This window comes from Argopecten irradians, chromosome 6 (genome assembly GCF_041381155.1).
Source record: "Argopecten irradians isolate NY chromosome 6, Ai_NY, whole genome shotgun sequence".
Taxonomy (NCBI): domain Eukaryota; kingdom Metazoa; phylum Mollusca; class Bivalvia; order Pectinida; family Pectinidae; genus Argopecten; species Argopecten irradians.
The window spans coordinates 42202656-42224560 of NC_091139.1; the positions used below are offsets into that span (position 1 = coordinate 42202656).

The 21905-nt window shown below is 36.3% G+C and overlaps 1 protein-coding gene and 2 pseudogenes across 1 annotated transcript; 2 read left to right on the top strand and 1 right to left on the bottom strand.

Moving 5' to 3' along the window:
- Positions 1–8597, top strand: part of LOC138325940 (type I iodothyronine deiodinase-like) — a 9781-nt pseudogene extending 1184 nt beyond the window's left edge.
- LOC138325944 (type I iodothyronine deiodinase-like) lies at positions 547–4254 on the bottom strand (annotated as a pseudogene).
- Positions 8598–14087: 5490 nt separating the features above from the next.
- Positions 14088–20761, top strand: LOC138325945 (kelch-like protein 8). The gene is made up of 3 exons (XM_069271961.1): positions 14088–15689; positions 16429–17488; positions 18521–20761. Exons 2-3 carry the CDS (start codon positions 16446–16448, stop codon positions 19005–19007), a joined length of 1530 nt encoding a protein of 509 aa, XP_069128062.1. The 5' UTR covers positions 14088–15689; positions 16429–16445; the 3' UTR covers positions 19008–20761.
- Positions 20762–21905: the final 1144 nt, after the last annotated feature.

Sequence of the window (21905 nt, forward strand, 5' to 3'; positions counted from 1 at the left end):
AGTATTTAAGAAATTTTGTTTGCAAACTGTGTGAATCCACGTAGCAAACAAAATGTTAGTATTTGATTCCACCACATATGTGAGTGGCGAAGAATATTTTTGAAATTTTAGTCAATTTTACCACCTTTTGGCCCCTCCCACAGCCCCCTGAGGGGTGGGGACCATATAATTCACAATTTTGATTAGCTTTATGACTTAGAAGGTTTGTGCAAAATTTCATTGAAATTGCTTCAGCTGTTTTGGAGAAGTCGAAAATGTAAATTGTTTACGGACATACGACGCACGACGACGGGCAAAAGGTGATTAGAATAGGTCACTTGAGACTTCGTCTCAGGTGACCTAAAAAGAAGGTGACAATACAGAAAATTTGTAAGACCCCAGATCTTATTGCCGACATTTATCGCGACGTTCATTCAAATCTTGTTTTTAATTTGAGTTAAACAGAGGTCGGGCACTTCCCACAAATGGATATCTACCAGTGAGGATGTCGCCAAAGATTCCCTACATATCATGGATATTTTTTGAAAAGAAAGCAGACACAACAGGTTTTTTTCGTGTTGAAAATAGGTTTATTACATTTTTGTGATAGCAACATTACGACTAAATCATTCATAAGTTCACCATTAGCACCATAGTAACTGTTTCTAATACCATTATATACTATACATGTTCACGAAAACAAAACTACAATTGGTAGTTGTGTGCTACAGCTGTAATTTTACCAATGGAGGATGCAGAATGTTGTTTATGTTAAAACAGAGAACCCTCCCAATGAAGCCATCGTTTCAAAAGGTATTACATTTCACCTAAGGAAATTCATCCGTCATTGGTGACGATTCTCTATGATAGCAAACTGTCTTTCAGACATTATTTAAATCAATCACGATTGCACTTTCATCACGTTCATTAATTATAAATTATAACTATAATTACTTATAAAATACAATTTCTTTGTTCAGTTCAGAGAAAATGTTTTCGCTTTCGCTTGAAATTAATAAAACAAAGTATATCTGGTCTTTAAAATCCACTAAATACAATGTATATTATATACCCACTATAAATATTGTTTACTAGCCCCTCCTCCACTTCTTCACCGATTTCACCTAGTTTCCGGTTCCTGACTTACAGTTCAGTTTCCGCTCAAGTCTAATCACATGGCCTGTCCATCTAGTTTGATCTAGTTTCTAATCTCCTATCATCCGTGTACACCTCTATTCTGATCACCATCCCTCAATACAATTTCCACTATAGTTCAATATGTTTAACCACATTACCAACTCCTATCCCTTGTCTACACCCCTACCCATCCAATTCTATATCATGGTTCTTTCCTAAAACCAATATCCACCCTAAAATTTCCAATGCCTTGTCCCAAGCTTCTTACCACTCCCCTCCCAGATATCTCTTTATATATAGCATGAAAGAAATTATATTTTTTTCCCTGCTCCAAGGCCTAAGTGTCATTATATTCGAGTTTTCTTTATCACTTGTCCTTTATAAAATGATAAACCACTCGTCGTTCTCTTTTTCATAATTTACATATTGTGTTTGGCGATAGACCTTACATTCTCTACTCTCCTTATACTGTGCTTAAAATTAATAACAATTCTTCCCTTGTCAGTACATATTAAAAGATTTGTTTTACATAGTTTACACATTGAGCCCAGCGACAAAATTCTACGCATTTTTTCGGAATTGCTCTAACCAGGCCCTAACAGCGTCTGGTTTGTAGTTCTCCGGCCCCACGGCCCCGAAGTACATCACTTTATAGTCATACAGTATATACAGTCGTTCTGGCACTGCTGCATACTGGAGTGCGTTCTGGTTATCCATGGGATCTACCAGTATTGGACACTTAAGATCAAACTCCCGGAGCATTTCCGCGGCCTCCACCCTGTCCTCCAGGGTCTGGTGATCCTTCATATCCTGGAAACGGTGTCCGAAGATCTGCCATCCTTCCACGGGATGTGCCTCCCGGATGTAGATGGTCAAGAAATCGGCCACGTCAGCAAAGTCTCGGATGATCGTCTTGACCTCCTCGACCTTTGCTATAAACGGAGGTCAGGAACAGCTTCCGAAGTTCAACACCAGAGGGCGCCCTGCCTTTTGGAAACTGAAGAGTTTTCTGTCAGATTTCGTATCCATGTCATACAGGGTGGTGTTCGGAGCTTTACGACCGAGATATGTGTTTCTTATGAAAGCATCTACCAACAAAGTTTTTGACCTTGCTCTGATTGATTGCGTCGATAAATTTAAATCTAACATTTGTGTTCCAGGCGTTCTTTTTAAACGGGAATTCGCCATGCGTTTGAAGAAACTAATTTTCTGAATGAGCACCACTAAAGCGACAAAAAGGATTTTGAACAAGACCAGGAATAATGTTCCTGTTGTTTTGATCCATCTGAACGGTATTTCGTCCGTCCATAGTGTCCTGGACTTCTGCATGACAATCCCTGTAGAATAAGATATATTTAATTTTACTAGAGTGCGCAACAGAAAAACATTTTAATAAAACACATATCAATATAAACTACTAATTATGAATAAACAAACAATACAACGACAAATAATAATTAAATAATAGAAATGTTGCAGTTACCAACGTTTGGTTGTGTTAATGTGTTGTCTAGATAATACGTAGTACCTAAAATGTTGGATACAAACAGAAAATAACAACATGAGTGCTGTAAATGGGTTTTTCAAAACTTTCAAAATTTTTCGCTCATCAATTTACTTTCTCTGTGAGTTTATTTCCCCGCACGATGATATTAAGTGATATGTTTTTAAAGATTGCCACTGTAGACACATATTTTCGATAACAATACGTGACAAAATGTACGTATATAAGTATAAGTAATAAACAGTCTGAAGAGCTCCCTTGAATGGAACGAAAGCGTTCACGTAACTAGTCAGTCGTTATTGTATTTATTTATAGATTTCGCCCGTAAAGTTTTATTTTTCTCCAAATTTATTATAAGCATCAGTACATATACAGTGATGGAGAGAAACAGATTGATGGAGAACGAGAAAATGTAGAGGTCGATATTATGATTTTTTTTTTTTAATTTTCTTTATTAATTATATGAATATGTCTTATACATGTTGTTCCGTTTAATTCATATGAGACCTATTCTTGACTAATATGGCTATTTTTATTTAGATATGAAGAAACGTAATGTTTCATGTTATTTAAAGTCCTATTATGCTTTTGACAGCATGAACGAATGCTCTACAATCTAAACATCAATATTCATCATGGAATGTTTGAACATATTTATAAATAGAACATGTAAATACGCGTGTCTAAAATTAAACTTTGACGTCCCCGAATTATCACCTGATAAGTCTGACCGACAGCAGGGGAAAATTTAGAACATGCTCTAATTGATTCGATATTCTATAATGTTCATCCACATAAACAAGTTTTACCTATGCTTCAAGTTAAAATTTTTATATTTTAGTACAATTATAATCTCTGTTATGACCACATATTTGCATTAAATAGAAATAACCCAGATACCCCTGAAACGGGCGTGTGGACGTTTACTGGCTGTAATGTACTACCTGTGTTGTGTTCATTACATTGTAGGTCACTTGCAAAAGATATGTATTTACTCAATACGAAGGCATATATTGAACAATTAATTAAATGTTTACGTGTTACTCAGTTTCCAAAATAATTTCCTTTAATGATTTATATGACTGAAAGAGTTTCTGATATCATTAGTCCTTAATGGTCCTTGTAAACATAAGATGACTATGCGATAGGTACGGAGTATGTTATCTTAGCTCGGGAATTCCCAGGTATTTCCTCTTCTTAATTACAAGCCTGATTAATTTATGTAATTTCCATTAATTAATATCGTCATTAGAGTATTAAGTACTATCAGTATGCAAAATATGATATTATTTTACAATAAAACTATAACAAGCTCATACCTTAAAATATATGTAAATATGGTTCATTACAATTAGATTTTCCGCGGAATTTCCTTTTGATATGTAACACTAAGTCTTGTAATGTCTGTGATATTTGTAATACACTTAAATTAAAACTCACCTTACACAGATGGCGTCACACAAAGTCCTGTATTCTAACAGAATAGGTATAAATATGTCCAGCACAGGTAAAGCAAACTCGGGTATCCCACATCTTGTGACCCCATACTGGTCGTTTTGTAGATCGACTAAATGTCAGAATTTAGAACATGTTCATGATCTAACTCACGTATTTCATACCTAAACAGATCCTAGATGTATTATGATGAAATATATGAAATACCTTAATGATTAGACTGGAACAAACTAGGCTCGGCTTCATGACCATCCCTTAACATTATATTGTACAGGGGAAACATTGCGGAAGTCTAGGAGTATTCCTAAGAGTGTTTTCCTAAGATATGGAAAGTTAATAATGTTGATGAAATAGGGTACTGGGCAGGAATAGAGTGGTCGACAAACTAGACAAGTCAACTAATTCATGAGTGAATTCATATTTAACTTGCCTATAGATCATCACAGGTTTAATGCTGTTTGATATCACTGATAACGCTGTTGTACTTTCCAAACCTCATTTTGAGTGTGTATGGGTTACTTAAGTCAGAAAAACTTTGTTATATCGATGAGTTATATGTCCAATCGGTATCTAAAATCAATTCTTTGCATTTAACTGTCAATCCAGAGTCTACGCTTATGTTTTATGAAGAAAACATTGGCTTAACAAAATATAGGAAGGCACGCTGTGGAAGCTAATGGCCATCGTTTAATACTTATTCTGTTATGGAGTCTACGTATGGTCATTTAGAGCTTTCAGTAGCGCACAATATGAACAGAATGTCTGCAAAATTCTGGCATCTCTACTGACCACAGATGTCATTAAAATATAGATTACTGTTTATATCTATATATCAATCATTCATTTAGTTTAAACCATAAAAACACTACACCCATAATGAAACGGTCATATATGTATTGATTGTCATATTTTTACATATATAGGTGTGTAACATACATTGGGTGTTCTATCATACTAATACATCAGAAGATATCTAATCTGGGCTATCTGCTGATACTAACTATCTGTGAAAAGTATTGCCGAATTCGAAAAAAAATATGCGGGCCATACGTTGTAATCTATTTCCACTACACACAAAACTGCTGCCCCTACTACGCCAAAATATTTTCACGTGAGCTTCTCTTGCATTTGAAACCTATTTCAAACAATTAATATGCTAATGGTGACTTCACATGTCTTTAAATAAACCTATGTCTTGCCGTTTTCAAATTTAATCACATTTGCATATAGACTCACGTGCTATTAAAACCAAAATAATTAACAAACAAAAAACTTACCAAACTTCATAAATCATCAGTATCATACAACTACGAACTAGTGCCAACAAAACTTACCTTATAGGACATGTTGGCTGAGTGGGAAGACACTTTTCCCGTTATAAAATAAAAACGTCTGAACAGAGGAAGACTATTTAATTAGTTTGTATAGAGAACGTAAGAGGCGAATGTAAATCTGATTATTTGATCCACAAACTTTGTGTGATCTGAACAAGTTCTGAAACAACAAAATTACAGGCACCTAAACAGTTTACAATCCAAAAGCAAGATTAATAGTTATAACGCATACAGATGTAAAATAAACAAAAACATATAAAATGTATAAGTGAATTACACTAGGGATTTAAAGTCTAACAACACATTAAAGGATTTCCTCATAACATGAACCTTAAATGCATTGGTTAATTCGTTGCCGGCTGAACTCTTGTCCAGTTAGTTCCACTCTCTACTTTCGAACAACAATATCTTTATTCAGTAGTAAAAATTATATTTATTTATCACGTAAGTGACCCGTTCAGCCATGTCTTACGGTCCTGCCATAAATATCGTAAGACACAAGTGCAATAAAAATAATCAAAATATGACATTGCACGATTGTCTTGGTAGACGGAAACGTCAAATCCGAGTATGATTTCGCCACCCTTTTCTAAATATTCATAAATACTAGTTATGTGATAAATAGAATCCTACACTCGTATACTCATAGCTACTCATATAAAATCATATATATATTACATAATAAAACTGGTGTTCCCTATCAGTTATACTTATACGCGAGTTAGACCACAAAACAGCAATGTTCTAATTTTTAACATTGAATCGCACCGGAACACGACCAGCCAATAACACGTCACGTAAGGCGAGATACTCGATCTTTACCTATCCGAAAAGTTACTCACACAACATTTGAGAAAACTGGTCTATGTATGAGGTCATATATGTGAGGTGAGTTGAATTCTGATATATTTTAACATTATAGTTTATATACATGTATACTTACTCGGATAGTTTAATTGAAATAAATTCAAATATAATCAAAACTTAAAATCGGAAACAAAAATGAAGAGAACACAATGAATATCACTATTGTTAAACTCATCTCGGGTCTTGCTGCGCCATTGTTTAAGGATATGCATTTCATTTTACAGAGACCGTCATGCAGACAGCATCAACACTGTGGACGGACGATGTACCGTTCAGGTGGATAAAAACAACAGGAAGATTGATTTCCATTCTGTTTGAACTCTTGGCAATATCCTTCATGATGGTTACTACTAAACTTGGTTTCTCCAAACGAAGGAGGAAGATAGGCAAGAAAAACATTCCTGGAACTGAAAACTTAGATATTAACCTATCAACGCAAGCGATCAAAACAAGGGGAAGAGAGTTGTTGGTAGATGCTCTCATGAGAAACACATATCTCGGTCGTAAAGCCCCGAACACCAGACTGTACGACATGGATACCAAATCTTACAAGACTTTGTACGATTTCCAAAAGACAGGACGCCCTCTGGTGTTGAACTTCGGAAGCTGTTCCTGACCTCCGTTTATAGCAAAGGTCGAGGAGGTCAAGACGATCATCCGAGACTTTGCTGACGTGGCCGACTTCTTGACCATCTACATCCGGGAGGCACATCCCGTGGAAGGATGGCAGGTGTTCGGACACCGCTTCCAGGACTTGAATGATCACCAAACCCTGGAGGACAGGATGGAGGCCGCAGAAATTCTCCGGGAGTTTGATCTCAAGTGTCCTATACTGGTTGATCCCATGGATAACCAGAACGCACTCCAGTATGCAGCAGTGCCAGAACGACTTTATATACTGTATGACTATAAAGTGATGTACTTCGGAGCCGTGGGGCCGGAGAACTACTTCCCACATGACGTTAGGGCCTGGTTAGAACAATTCCGAAAAAGTGCGTAGAATTTTGTCGCTGAACACAATATGTAAACAATGTAAAACAAATCTGTTATTTACTGGCAAGGGGAGAACTATGTTTAGTTTTAGGCACAGTATAAGGAGAGTAGAGAATGTTAGGTCTTTCGCTAAACACAATGTGTAAACTCGAAAAAAAGGGAACGACGAGGGGTTTATTATTTTATATAGGAAAAGTGATGTGAACTGTGACAGTGCTGAGGGCTGGAAATGAATGAGCTGAAAAAAGCTGTAATTTGTTATTGGGGAAGATTAACTGAAAACAATTGTATTTGATTAACAAAATGATATGTGGATATTACGATTGCTACAGACGTATAAGAAATTTTTTAATTAATGACTTTATTGAATAATTTTTAATAAATTAACTAATCGAATACTACTATCACGATTGATTGAACAATGTATGGAAGATTGCTATTATGGAGAATAGTCACCAATGACGGATGAATTCCCTTTGATGAAATGTAATATCTTTGGAAACGATGGCTTCATAGCGATGAATCTCTATTGTAACAATCTGTCATACTTCAATTGACGGTATACACAACACTTTGAATGATATATAATAGTCGTTATATTCCTAACGTGTAATGTAGAACCATAATAGTATGGTGTGTATGGCGGTTGCTTTCAGTTAAAGTTCATTGATCTAGGAAGGGTAGATACATCTAACGATTACTTCAAAATGTAAGAAAGATTTTGTATCATTATAAAGAAACGGCAATAATGATGGATGACTTTCCTTAGATGAAATATTATATCTTTGGAAATGATGGCTTCATTGTGAGCGCTCTTTATTTTAATATAAACAATCTGTTATACGATCAAATGACATATTACAGCTTTTGATTAGTTTCTAACTCGATACTCCAGGGGTTACTATCACTATCGTGATATCCACCCAGACTGTATCATAGCAAAACTGAAGGTTACGTCTTCGGCAACAGATTAATCAGATACTTTGATGTAAATCATGGTACACTGTACGAAAAAGGAAGTTGGACATTGCTCTCTATAATATTCAAAGTAACTCTCTGTCGATTAGTCATGTTTTTCCCCTGAATGCCTGAAAGTTTTTTTATGATATATATATTGTGGCACAGTCGAGGGCGGTTTTGACGACAGAGATATTAACCCCTGGAGTATTGAGAATGGATATTGTTTCGTTTTCGTTATACGTCTGTAATTGCAAGTTATTATAAATAATGGTTATAACTTTTATGCTATTATGTTCTAAACGTAACATTTATTCTTGTCACGAGTAGACCCGCTTGAATCATAGTTTGCTAATAAAACAATTTTCAAAGTGGAAACATTTTGTTGCGTTTTTTGTGTATAAAGAAAGATACGACAATGAAGTGTTGTATAAATATATATATCAAACGACTGGGGATATTTAGAAGTTATTGCACCGTTTTTGAGTGTGTGAAATACCGAGAGAAGAATGTTCGCTTAATTTTCTCTTTTGGGTGTACAATGTAGTTGCATTGTTTATTTATTTAAGGTAAAGAACAAATGAATCTTTCGTTTATCACATAAGCATGCAGAGAAGCTTTCCATGTCAAATTATGTTCTAGTACATATAACTGTTACAATCAAAGCTGACAATGTTAATATTTCAAGATTCAAGATTCAAGAAATTTTATTTTACGTCGCATATCAGACACAAATACAACATTAGCACTGTAGTGCTATTCTCGCGACAAACATAAGTATATTGTAATTTAACAATTAAATGGCTGACAAAATATCACAGACATAATTATACACTGATAGACCTTACAATGACAATGACACAGAAAATAATATAACATTTGAAGTAAGCATAGTCACATGGAGTAAAAAGTAAGTTAATATGGAACACTAGTATATCACACTGGTGTTACTATAGAGTATTAAGACACTGCAAGAGTGTAATATACATATATGCTGATATGGCAAAAAGTAAAAATTGACAGAATAAACACTAACATAGTGTATATTAAAAGTAATATCAATCAAAGAGATATGTAAAAAGTTTAGCTAAAGATAACAGATAACATTTCCTCTGTTCGTTCTGTGTGAAGTAAAAGTGACATTTAACCACGTGCTAGAAATTGAAAGCATGTTGCAGTTACTTGTTGCACCAGAGTTATTTTTCCTTTTCAAACATTAATCAGTCTTCATCGACATTACAGTATTGTACTTCATTTTCAACCAATTAAAACAAGTGATTAACAAATAATGATTGAAAGATACTACACCGCAGCCGAATTTTGTTTTCTTCATCAATAGTTACTTACTTTAAACTATTACTACCATCGAAATGTTTGAGCTTCTTATTTTACTTTCATATAAAATATTATAAATAATTAATTGCGTTCTGGAAAAACTCCTTGGCACTATGCCTTATATGGAATCATTGTGCATGCACCAAAAGCAAAACAAACTATTTTATATTTATTTTTGTGTTAAATAGAGACATATATACACTGTACATTTATTAAACATCATTTATTGTTCAAATAATGAATATCATTTATGCTCTGTCGGTGGTGGAGCATCTTTAAATAAAACCCACAACTTGACCCAGAAGATAATATCAGTAGGTTTCCAAATATTAACATAGCAGTAAGCATCCATATTTCTGCATATTTTTTTTCTTCTTTAATTCAGACAATTTTAAGACTCGTTCCAGTCCGATTTACATTATAGGATGCTATCTGTATAATGCCACTACTGGCCGTGGTAAGTTACGTCAGCGACATACAATGATATGTTTGGAGACTCATCCAATCTCGATGGAACATCATTGTGATACAATGTATATTGTATAATATAGCCTTTCAATCAACGATATTTTTGCAGTACTATAAGAAGGGGTGCAACTCGTTTTTATTTATCACACATTTTTACCAAGAGGCGTTACATCGAATGAAAAAGATATGTGCTGTGCTAGTTTAACAACTCACAATTAGTCACTGACTCGGAATAGAAACATATCAGTCGGCAGTTTATTTATCAGGTCTGATTTTTTCTTTGATAAATTGGCTACCTACGTTGTCCGTATATTGATACACATGATCTTCGGATCCTGTTGTTGACAACATCTATTACAAAGTCGATATTATATTGGATCTAACTGTATATAAATCAATATATTCCTAAACCTCATAATGATAATGAGGATGTCATTTCATAAAAGAGACAAATCGCGATAAACAAACTCCGACTCAGGCTTTGGTCGTATTCCGAATCGTGTCAGCCAATTAGATAAGACATTAGTAGATAAGTCTAACAGTTGTACGACACACATTGCTTACTTCAAACGTATACGTGAGAAGTTACTCCTTTCAATCTGTGTATATGTTAAAACCAGGCCTTACTAAGCTACTCGACCAAACAACGTAAAACGAGTTGCTTCCCTTTGTATAGAACGACAGATACAATATATCAAACATTGAACAAACAGAATAAATGTCAATCCTAACAAATGGTTTTATGTCACTACTCACTACGACTGGGGTTATTTTATCAAAGAAAAATCCGAGTTCATAGGGCTCCGATTAATGCTTACTACTCTAGAAATAGTTAGGAAATACTACTGGCGGGCGTCCAATTCTCGCCTAGTACCATCGATATCGCGCATGTTCAGACAAAATTTGGTGGAAATCAGCATGGCAGTGTCTCCTATCAGGCTTTATTGACGTAAATTATGTGGTAATCGATCGGTCGAGCAGTGAGATTTGGTTAAATCAGTATTGTTTATCAGCTGTTTCAGGTACCTGTTGTTCAAAGGGTGATTAGACTTACATGTAGCACAGTGTAAACGTTAGTTTTCAAATTAAGATAAAATGGTTTCTCAATATACTAACTTTACAAAATTTCAAAAACTATATCTTTTATTTACTTGCTATAAGATAAGATATAATGCTGTGCAGTAAACGAGAAAAGAAAATTTCACGATTATGTGATTAAGCTAATTATCTTTTGAACAACTGCTCCCTGGTGGTTATGTAGACTCCAGGATGGGATGTATAGAGACAACAATAACAGAGCACATGATCATCATTTTATTTTGTTGTCCGACTTTCTGTATGATCACATATTATTTCCTAATTTTTACTGTCGGATGGTCAGATAATAATGAAACACAACAACATGGAAAATGCTGCATCTCAATGGAAATGGTACAACATGGTGTGAATATAAAAATGAAATTCACCGACATCATCAGTTCCGATAAGGTCCTTATTATTGTATTGGATCAGCCATTCAGTTCATATTGGCAAATTTGTGTAATGGAAGAGAAAATGGAAAATACAGAATATTGTAAAGCCATTGATTCTATAGATACCATGTTTCATCTAATGAAATGCATTCGGCATTAGTGGCGTTTTTCTGTAATAAAAGATATATTTCTTATTCAGCTGAAGGTATCTCAAAAAACGGATTCTTCCACGATTATTGAAATATTTTGAAAATTAAAATCCTGTCAAGTGTTAAACAAATATTTCAGTCATATAAATCATCAGTCTACATTATGCCCTCAGTTCCCAATTTCCTTGATCCACTTCGTTCCTAATCTACAGTTACCAAAGTTACACCTCGTGTACTCAACACCATCCCCCAGTATACACGTCATATCTCAATCTATGGGTTCATTCCAGTATATACCCTGTTGCTAGTCCCAGTTCAGTCTCCATATTTTCACAGTGCCTGAACCTCATTGTAAGCTTTAATTATCGTGCCCCGAGTCCATTTAACATTTTCAATCATCAAACCCCGTTAGTTTTGTCCTAAATGCCACATTATTCCAGTTCTACTTCACGTTTCTAATCCCTTACTAGATCTATTCATCTCGTATCCATTCTACATTCCTATTTTCTAACCTACGGTCCCCCACACTTAACCTCGCCTCAAATACACTTCTTTGAATGACCCTTAATATGATCCGTCACTAATGTTCAGTCTCAACAATGTACTCCCTGCTCGGAATTTAAACTGTCATAAATTAACAATCAGTCGTTCCTTTTATAATTGTCTGCAAATCATCTTTTACTTAAATGAAATGGAGGTGCAAGAAGTCTAATATCAATGGTAACATGGATACGGATAAATTAGCCTTACTTTGATATCTGCTAAGAATCGTTGTTCATATACTATAATCATAATTATATATAATACATGTTATAGGTTATAACGACTTCTACGTAAAATTCAATACTGATATACACACAGTAGTCAATTGATCGATGTATGACACTTTTTTTACAATAGAGATGCATACCAATGAAACCATCGTCCCCAAAGATAACATAGTTCACCTAAGGAAATCCATCCGTCATTGGTGACGATCGTCATCCATCACAAACGATTGGAAACATTACTGAAACTCAAGTTTGAAATCGACTAATACAACTTCAAACGGGTTGCTTCCCTTTGTATATTGAATCTGGAGGTACCAGTAAACTTACATATCCGTACACACGAATTTCAATGTTGTTTACGTTAACGTAATATCATCAAAACCAACAACGGCCACACGTTAGTATAGCGAGATCTGGCAGGTAAAAATAAAACTTCGAATTTTAAATTCCATACGAAATGAAAACAAAGAAGAGCTATCACTTTCGACAATTTTACTGTTAAGTACGGAAGCTTATTAGGCTCGCATAGGAAAATGTTTTTCGGGATAACGAAAATGTTTTATTTGGCGGCCGCCAGATAATAATATGGTGGCCGCCAAATAAAATAATTTCGTTATCCTGAAAAGCATTTTCCTATGTGAGCCTAACAAGCTTCTGCAGTTAAGCAAAATGTTAAGCATAAAGATATCTTAGTGTCAGCTTTATATTGTGTGATGTTCATAACATTTCCGGCATCAAAGGTCAAAGTGATGTTTAGATTAGTCCTAATCAATTCAGTATTAGAGTAGACATTATGATTGCTTTGTCACAGTAAAAATTTTGCGACTTGGCTATTGGTTCTTTTCTTCCAGCAAATTTTACTGAGTATTTTCTCATTATGTATAATGACACAATATTCAGCAAACTTTGCAGCAAGATTAGGACCAAAATTTGGGTCGAAAATTCACTCAGCAATTTTACTTTCACAGGATAATATACTTTGACAAAATCATGTATTTTAAGCATTTGTTCTATTTTAGCATAAAATTGTCATTTTACCGTGGTTTGTAAAGTTGACATTGATGTTTAGCACTTGATGTTGATCTTGGCATGCCCGGGTTAAGGTAACAACATCCTAGATTCCTATTGCCTAGGTGTCAGATATGAACTACATGTAGGTCATATAGAATGAGCCGTATCTTCTCCTTTTCTTTTTCGTGATTAAAGTATTTAATTTTGTTTTATATTTAAGCTTATTTATCCGATAATTTCAAGCAATACTTATACTGTTAATAGGATGTTAAAATTGTGCCTGCTGCGCCATTGTAAGGCGACTTAATCTGGGATCTAAATCCTCCCGGCTACAATGTATCTAATTAAAAATACTGTATTTTCATCTCATGCCAAACATCTCGGGAATATTTTCATGTCACTGCACATCATTTTTTGATCAAAGTTTCGAAATGAATGATAATATTCAATCTGTATTTTTTTTTTCTATAAAATTTCATTTATATTAAAGTACGTCATGACAGAACACTTTAAACCAGGAAATTGTGGTTAAATAGAGAGAAAAGCGGATGTTATATTTCCGTGTTTATATAAAATCAAGGTCAGTGGGAAAACACACTGTATATAATGTACGCAATGCTTTTGTTAGGTTTTTTTTTATATTTACCATCATCATTTAGTAGTATACTTGGAACAAATCATCCTAGGATTTCTCTTGATATATTTCATGGTGGGACCATCTCGGGAACACAAATTTGGAGCATTCTTATATATGGAACACATATTTACCCTTTATTCTTGCAATGGAAACGCAAAATTATAATATGATAATAATATAATAATTTTACTCAGACAGAAATATTTTCAAGAACAAGATATTCCAGAGGTTTTCCTCGAGTATATACTTTCAAGGTTTACGCTAGGAACACAACATCAAAGACACTTTCCCGGATAGATATTTCTAGGATTTATCGTCCAAATACACAACTCTGTAGAAACACAAAGCTATAGAAATTATGTTGTTAACACATAATTCGAAGATTAGATTCTGGAACACAATTGCTCTTGGGAACACAATACTGTGATTTCTCTTGGAAAATACATCGTTTTATCTTTGGAACATATAATTCTTGGATTTATCCTGGGAACATATAATTCTTGGAGTTATCTTGGGAACATATAATTCTTGGAATTATCTTGGGAACATATAATTCTTGGAATTATCTTGGGAACATATAATTCTTGGATTTATCTTGGGAACATATATTTCTTGGATTTATCCTGGGAACATATAATTCTTGGATTTATCTTGGGAACACCAAGCGTGGCAATCGGGAACCGTCAGTGCTTCTCGTTTACGGATATATTAGTGCTGAACGTTCCCGATTGACGACGTGATCATAGTTAAAGTTGTATGGTCTATAACTTTCGCTCTTTTTGTCATAGTGAAAATTGTTTAAGTGTTATACATATTTTTCTCCGTCTGTCTGAGGTTCAAACTTTCTAATTTTACCACTTTTTATAAAGTTGCAGCACTGGAAGTATCTTTAATTATAAAAGTAAAAAATCTTTTTAACGTGTACACGTGAAAAATAGGCTCGAAAGATGCCGAATCATTCCGAACTCTTCCGAACATCGTCGCGACAATCTCGAAGTAAAACGAGAGTTGTGAAACCAAGAGAAAATATCAACAATCTTTCATAAACAAAATATGTGGTCGACCTCATCAGACTCTATCTACAAAGAAAATAATGCTCGCACATTACAATATTTGATACACACAACATTTTACGGTAATGTGTAAATTGGACATATACTAGCATGATTTGCTCATATAGGCCAGAAGGAAAACGTAAACAAACACATGTGTGCTTACGCTAGTTACCTGGCTCACCACGTGCAGGTCGTGTCGAACGTCAGTCACGTGATACGATTAGGAATCCGACAAAACCCGAAGTCACTGAACATGGCGGTGATTGAAGGCGCTTTATTCAAAACCAGGAATATATGATTCCTAGATTTCGGCTCTCTTATAGGCCGACATATGCTTTTGGGGAGCTGAATCATCAAGTTACATGTCAATGTTTAAATATCAAATGTTTAAGTTACATATCGTTACAGCGAAATTAGCAGCAATACAACTTTAAGACTAGTTGTAGTGTTTGTTCCTGACATGCACTTGTACTATCATAATCGCTATATAAACGGATGTGTCAGCACAAGGCAGTTTGTCGTCATAAGGAAGAATTTATCAACATAAACCGTTCGGAGTCAGTCAGGTATGTGTATTTGATTATTTTATTTCAGAATATTTATTGTGTGTTGTACAACAGGTCAAGCTTATAAAAGCCATGTCCTTCTAGATCAGTATATACATACGTACAATACAGTGGTACAATTGTACAATACAACACATGGATTTTATTATGGTTAACGTAGAAAACTAAATACTAAAAATACTGAATACAAACAAATGTAGGATTTATATGTTAAATGTTAACGACCTGGTGGATGAATTTGATCAACATTATCAATGGAACCATTGAAAAGAGTTTGAACAATAAAGGGTTCCTGGTCATTGAGAAAATAGAGATGCCTTTTATCATTATACGATGAACAGTTGATAAATAAAAGATTTTACATGAGTGGCTATGTAAAATGAAATTTATTAATCGGGTTCAATAGTTTGATATGCCATGAGACTTTAAAATTCGTTCTAACTTGAAGAACATTAATTTGATTACATGTATTTTGTCTTAGATATTGGTTCCTTATGAGGTCTTAATTTCCATCTATGATAGTTTCGGTAGCGGACCGTGCTTACTCTTGGAAGTAAAATCCCATCCTATGCTCTTGTGTCCGCCCTTTCCTATATGGCTCTACACTTTCCAGTGTCGACCGCATTCATCAATGGTCATACTATTTTAAAGGATATGTCACAGATTTCCCGTTCTTATTTATTTTTACCAGTGTCATTTCATTGACTAACGTTATTGCCTTGATTTTGTTCATTTGTAGTCGTTGACATTGTGATAATGACGTCACATATAAAGAAAGCGAATGCCAAACAACCCAAGCAGGGATCCGCAGACCAGAGTGACAATCGAGCCAAAGACTGCGACGTTCCCAACTCGATTGTCTGCAAGGCAAACGACTATGGCAATATGATGTTGCCGGAAATGTATGAGATGTGGAAGAAAGGTTTGTTCTGTGATGTCAAGTTTATGGTGGATTCACAAGCCTTTTTCTGTCATAGTCTTGTTATTGCTGCTGTGTCCGATTTCTTCGATCGCTTATTGAAACAAGTGAAGAGACGGAAGGGCAGACAAGAGGGTAACCGAATGGACAAAAGAGTCATTCGGATACGTAACATCCGGGAGGAAATATTTGCTGATATTGTTCAATATGCTTACACAGGCACGATAACTTTAAATAAAGACAATGTATTCAAATTGATATTTGCGGGTCATTATTTCGAAATGACGTCACTGGTCCTGATATGCTGCAATTTCGCAAGTACTTTGGTGTACCTTGGTAATTGTTTTGAAGTGCTAGATTTTGCTAGACAACAAGATATCCCCTGTCTATATAACAAAACTATCGAATTCTTAGAACAAAGCCAGGACATGATTTTCTCTAATCCGGAAGTGTGTAACAATCGAATGGAGTCGTCGATGGCTTTCTTCACAGACAGAACAGTCATGATAAAACGGAATGGCCTACCTATAACTCCACAGAGACGCGAAGAGTATTTTATGAAATTTCTGATCACATCGTTGGACAAGTCCCCCGAGCTGCAAGACGAATTTGCTGATTATTTGAAGTTAGTCAATCTTCCGTTGCTTCCGAACTCAAGATGGACGCAGATGTTTGTATCACAGCGCTATCTACTTGACAACGCTCTTGTCGAGCACCTGCTAAAGTCTGCCCAGTTGTTCCGGAACGGTGAAGTTCACAGCGATATACCGGCGATCTGGAAGTTAGTACCAGATCCAAACTGGAGTTTATCAACTTCTGAACCGATGAAACACCCCAAGATAATGGACAGTCTTCCCCTGAAATCTGCTTTCAACGACGGGTAAGTCTATAGTGTCATTCTATGTTTTATTCATTATGATATTGTACAGATTTAGCAGACATTACTGTTCAAGCTTTATTGTCTGTTTAAAATATATTGATCAGATAGCTCGGTTATTCTTGGAATTAAAGACAAGTTCAGTATTATATGAAGCAGCGTTAAAAAGTAAAACACATTACCATTTATCCTCCAACTCTGGGGCATTTGTCAGATTCCAACTGTTCGGTGATGGTTTAACTCGGGCACCATGGCTTTCATCCACTTCTTAAACCAGGCACGTCTTCAGTTGGTAGTGACGGTTAGTAGTCCAGAAATAAACATAATAGAGCAGATATTTCAATATATTCAAAGTATTCAAATGTGGCACCCTGGTAAATGAGAATGTTTATTTATTATTTAATATGTTATTAATTTATTATGTTAATTGAATTTGTCAGTGTTTTGTATTTCTTTCCGTAAGTCCGCGTCTACTTTCGGTTTCGTCGCGTGTAAGTTTGTATGTAGAATAGTGGATAGTAGGCCCCGATTAGGCATACTGGACATACTATGCATATAGTATATATGTACATGTTACGGACATTGACCACTTGACCTCGACATGCGCGTTAACTCTTTCTTTCCTTTCCCGCCTTACTTCATTTCTTTTCTTCACTTCTATTTGGGATTCTTGATAGACAGGACGATTATCTTTGTCGTCGTTGCTATAATTGATTGAAATTGTTCAATAATATTTGAATTCTCCGAATCTAAATGAGAGTTTTGTAAGTGTGAGTGTACTCACTTGGAGTGCGTTCGATTGTGTGTTAATTAGTGTTATTTGTATATTTTATAGGGACTGATTAGAACCAGAAATCCGACAATAAAAGATGCTAAAGATATCAATATCTTCCTGGTCGTATGTTGAAGCCGGTCCTCCAAGCGGAACCCGCTGAAACTCCCAATTTTACACAATACTTGTCTTGGAAAGCAAAAATTACTAAATCTATCTTCATGTTAAAGTGCGAAATAATGCTAAAATCTATTTTTTTTGAGGTCGGAGATTGAACCCGATGTTGCGGTGACGTCAATTGAATTTCATTTCGTGGAGGTTATGAAGTTACCACACCTTGCTGGGATAAAAAGCATCTACAGCGATGGTCAAATAATTCAGCATGGACAATGCATATCCTCATCTAGCCAACCGAAGCAATTCATGTCCGTAGAGACTGCGATTCTCGAGGACGGCGAACTCATTATGTCTGTCTGTGTGTTCCACAACGGTTCAATTAATGCGATTTCCCTTCACACAACCAAGGGGAGACAACTCGGGCCATTTGGTTATAAACTTCCATGTCCAAGTCGGGCATTCATACACACCCGGTACAACGCCCCAATACCTGGAACATACTCTCATTTACACGGGTTTGGTGGGAGAGTGGTGTTCTGCATTGAACAAACAATGATCCTCAATTTGACGGCGGTTTGGGCTAGCTGTTGCGAACTCAATAGCCGTAACGATAGCACTGCACAGGGAGACTGATTTTACAATGTATGACCTACACACTCTGAAGAGTACAGAGAATGTAGATCTACACACTCATTACCGTACGCAGAATGTAGACCTACACACTCTGTACCGTACACAGAATGTAGGCCTACACACTGTGTACTGTAAACAGAATGTAGACCTACACACTCTGTACCGTACACAGAATGTAGACCTACACACTCTGTACCGTACACAAATGTAGACCTACACAGTCTATACTGTACACAGAATGTAGACCTACACACTCTGTACTGTACATAGAATTTAGACCTACACGGTCTGTACCGTACACAGAATGTAGACCTACACACTGTGTACCGTACACAGAATGTAGACCTACACACTCTGTACTATACATAGAAAGTAGACTTACACACTCTGTACCGTACACAGAATGTAGACCTACACACTCTGTACCGTAAACAGAATGTAGACCTACACACTCTGTATCGTACACAGAATGTAGACCTACACACTCTGTACCGCACACAGAATGTAGACCTACACACTCTGTACCGTACACAGAATGTAGACCTAAACACTCTGTACCGTACACAAATGTAGACCTACACAGTCTATACTGTACACAGAATGTAGACCTACACACTGTGTACTGTAGACAGAATATTGACCTACACACTCTGTACTGTACATAGAATTTAGACCTACACGGTCTGTACCGTACACAGAATGTAGACCTACACACTCTGTACCGTACACAGAATGTAGACCTACACACTCTGAACCGTACACAGAATGTCGACCTAACTACTCTGTACCGTACGCAGAATGTAGACCTATACACACTCTGTACTATACATAGAATGTAGACCTACACACTTTGTACTGTTCACAGAACGTAGACCTACACACTCTGTACCGTACACAGAATATAGACCTTCACACTATATATCGTACACAGAATGTAGACCTGCACACTCTGTACTTTGTACTGTACACGGAATGTAAACCTACACACTCAGTACAGTACACAGAATGTAGACCTACACACTTTGTACCGTACACATAATGTAGACCTACGCACTTTATACTGTACACAGAATGTAGACCTACACACTCAGTACTGTACATAGGATGTAGACTTACACACTATGTACCGTACACATAACGTAGACCTACACACTTTGTACTGTACACAGAACGTAGACCTACACGGTCTGTACCGTACACAGAATGTAGACCTACACACTCTGTAACATACACAGATTGTTGACCTACACACTCTGTACCGTACACAGAATGTAGACCTACACACTCTGTATCGTACAAAGAATGTAGACCTTCACACTCCGTACCGTACACAAATGTAGACCTACACAGTCTATACTGTACACAGAATGTAGACCTACACACTCTGTACCGTTCACAGAATGTAGACCTTCACACTATATACCGTACACAGAATATAGACATACACACTTTGTACCGTACACAGAATGTAGGCCTACACACTGTGTACTGTAAACAGAATGTAGACCTACACACTCTGTACCGTACACAGAATATAGACCTTCACACTCTGTATCGTACACAGAATGTAGACCTTCACACTCTGTACCGTACACAGAATGTAGACCTAAACACTCTGTACCGTACACAAATGTAGACCTACACAGTCTATACTGTACACAGAATGTAGACCTACACACTTTGTACTGTACACAGAATGTAGACCTACACACTCTGTATCGTACACAGAATGTAGACCTACACACTCTGTACCGTACACAGAATGTAGACCTACACAGTCTGTACCGTACACAGAATGTAGACCTACACACTCTGTACCGTACACAGAATGTAGACCTACACACTCTGTACCGTACACAGAATGTAGACCTACACACTCTGTACCGTACACAGAATGTAGACCTACACACTCTGTACCGTACACAGAATGTAGACCTACACACTCTGTACTGTACACAGAATGTAGACCTACACACTCTGTACTGTACACAGAATGTAGACCTACACACTCTGTACCGTACACAGAATGTAGACCTACACACTCTGTACCGTACACAGAATGTAGACCTACACACTCTGTACCGTACACAGAATGTAGACCTACACACTCTGTACTGTACATAGAATTTAGACCTACACGGTCTGTACCGTACACAGAATGTAGACCTACACACTGTGTACCGTACACAGAATGTAGACCTACACACTCTGTACTATACATAGAATGTAGACTTACACACTCTGTACCGTACACAGAATGTAGACCTACACACTCTGTACCGTACACAGAATGTAGACCTACACACTCTGTACCGTACACAGAATGTAGACCTACACACTCTGTACCGTACACAAATGTAGACCTACACAGTCTATACTGTACACAGAATGTAGACCTACACATTGTGTTCTGTACACAGAATGTAGACCTACACACTCTCTACTGTACATAGAATTTAGATCTACACGGTCTGTACCGTTCACAGAATGTAGATCTACACACTCTGTACCGTACACAGAATGTAGACCTACACACTCTGTACCGTACACAGAATGTAGACCTACACACTCTGTACCGTACACAGAATGTAGACCTACACACTCTGTACCGTACACAGAATGTCGACCTAACTTCTCTGTACCGTACACAGAATGTAGACCTATACACACTCTGTACTATACATAGAATGTAGACCTACACACTCTGTACCGTACACAGAATATAGACCTTCACACTATATATCGTACACAGAATGTAGACCTGCACACTCTGTATTTTGTACTGTACACGGAATGTAGACCTACACACTCAGAACTGTACACAGAATGAAGACCTACACACTTTGTACCGTACACATAATGTAGACCTACGCACTTTATACTGTACACAGAATGTAG

What these genes read in the sequence shown, in the direction of transcription:
- LOC138325945 (XM_069271961.1), top strand. Translation starts at nt 16,446, where the DNA reads ATGACGTCACATATAAAGAAAGCGAATGCCAAACAACCCAAGCAGGGA. An exon ending in AAATCTGCTTTCAACGACGG is followed by an intron (nt 17,489 to 18,520) that starts GTAAGTCTATAG and finishes ATTTTTTTTGAG; the next exon opens with GTCGGAGATTGAACCCGATG.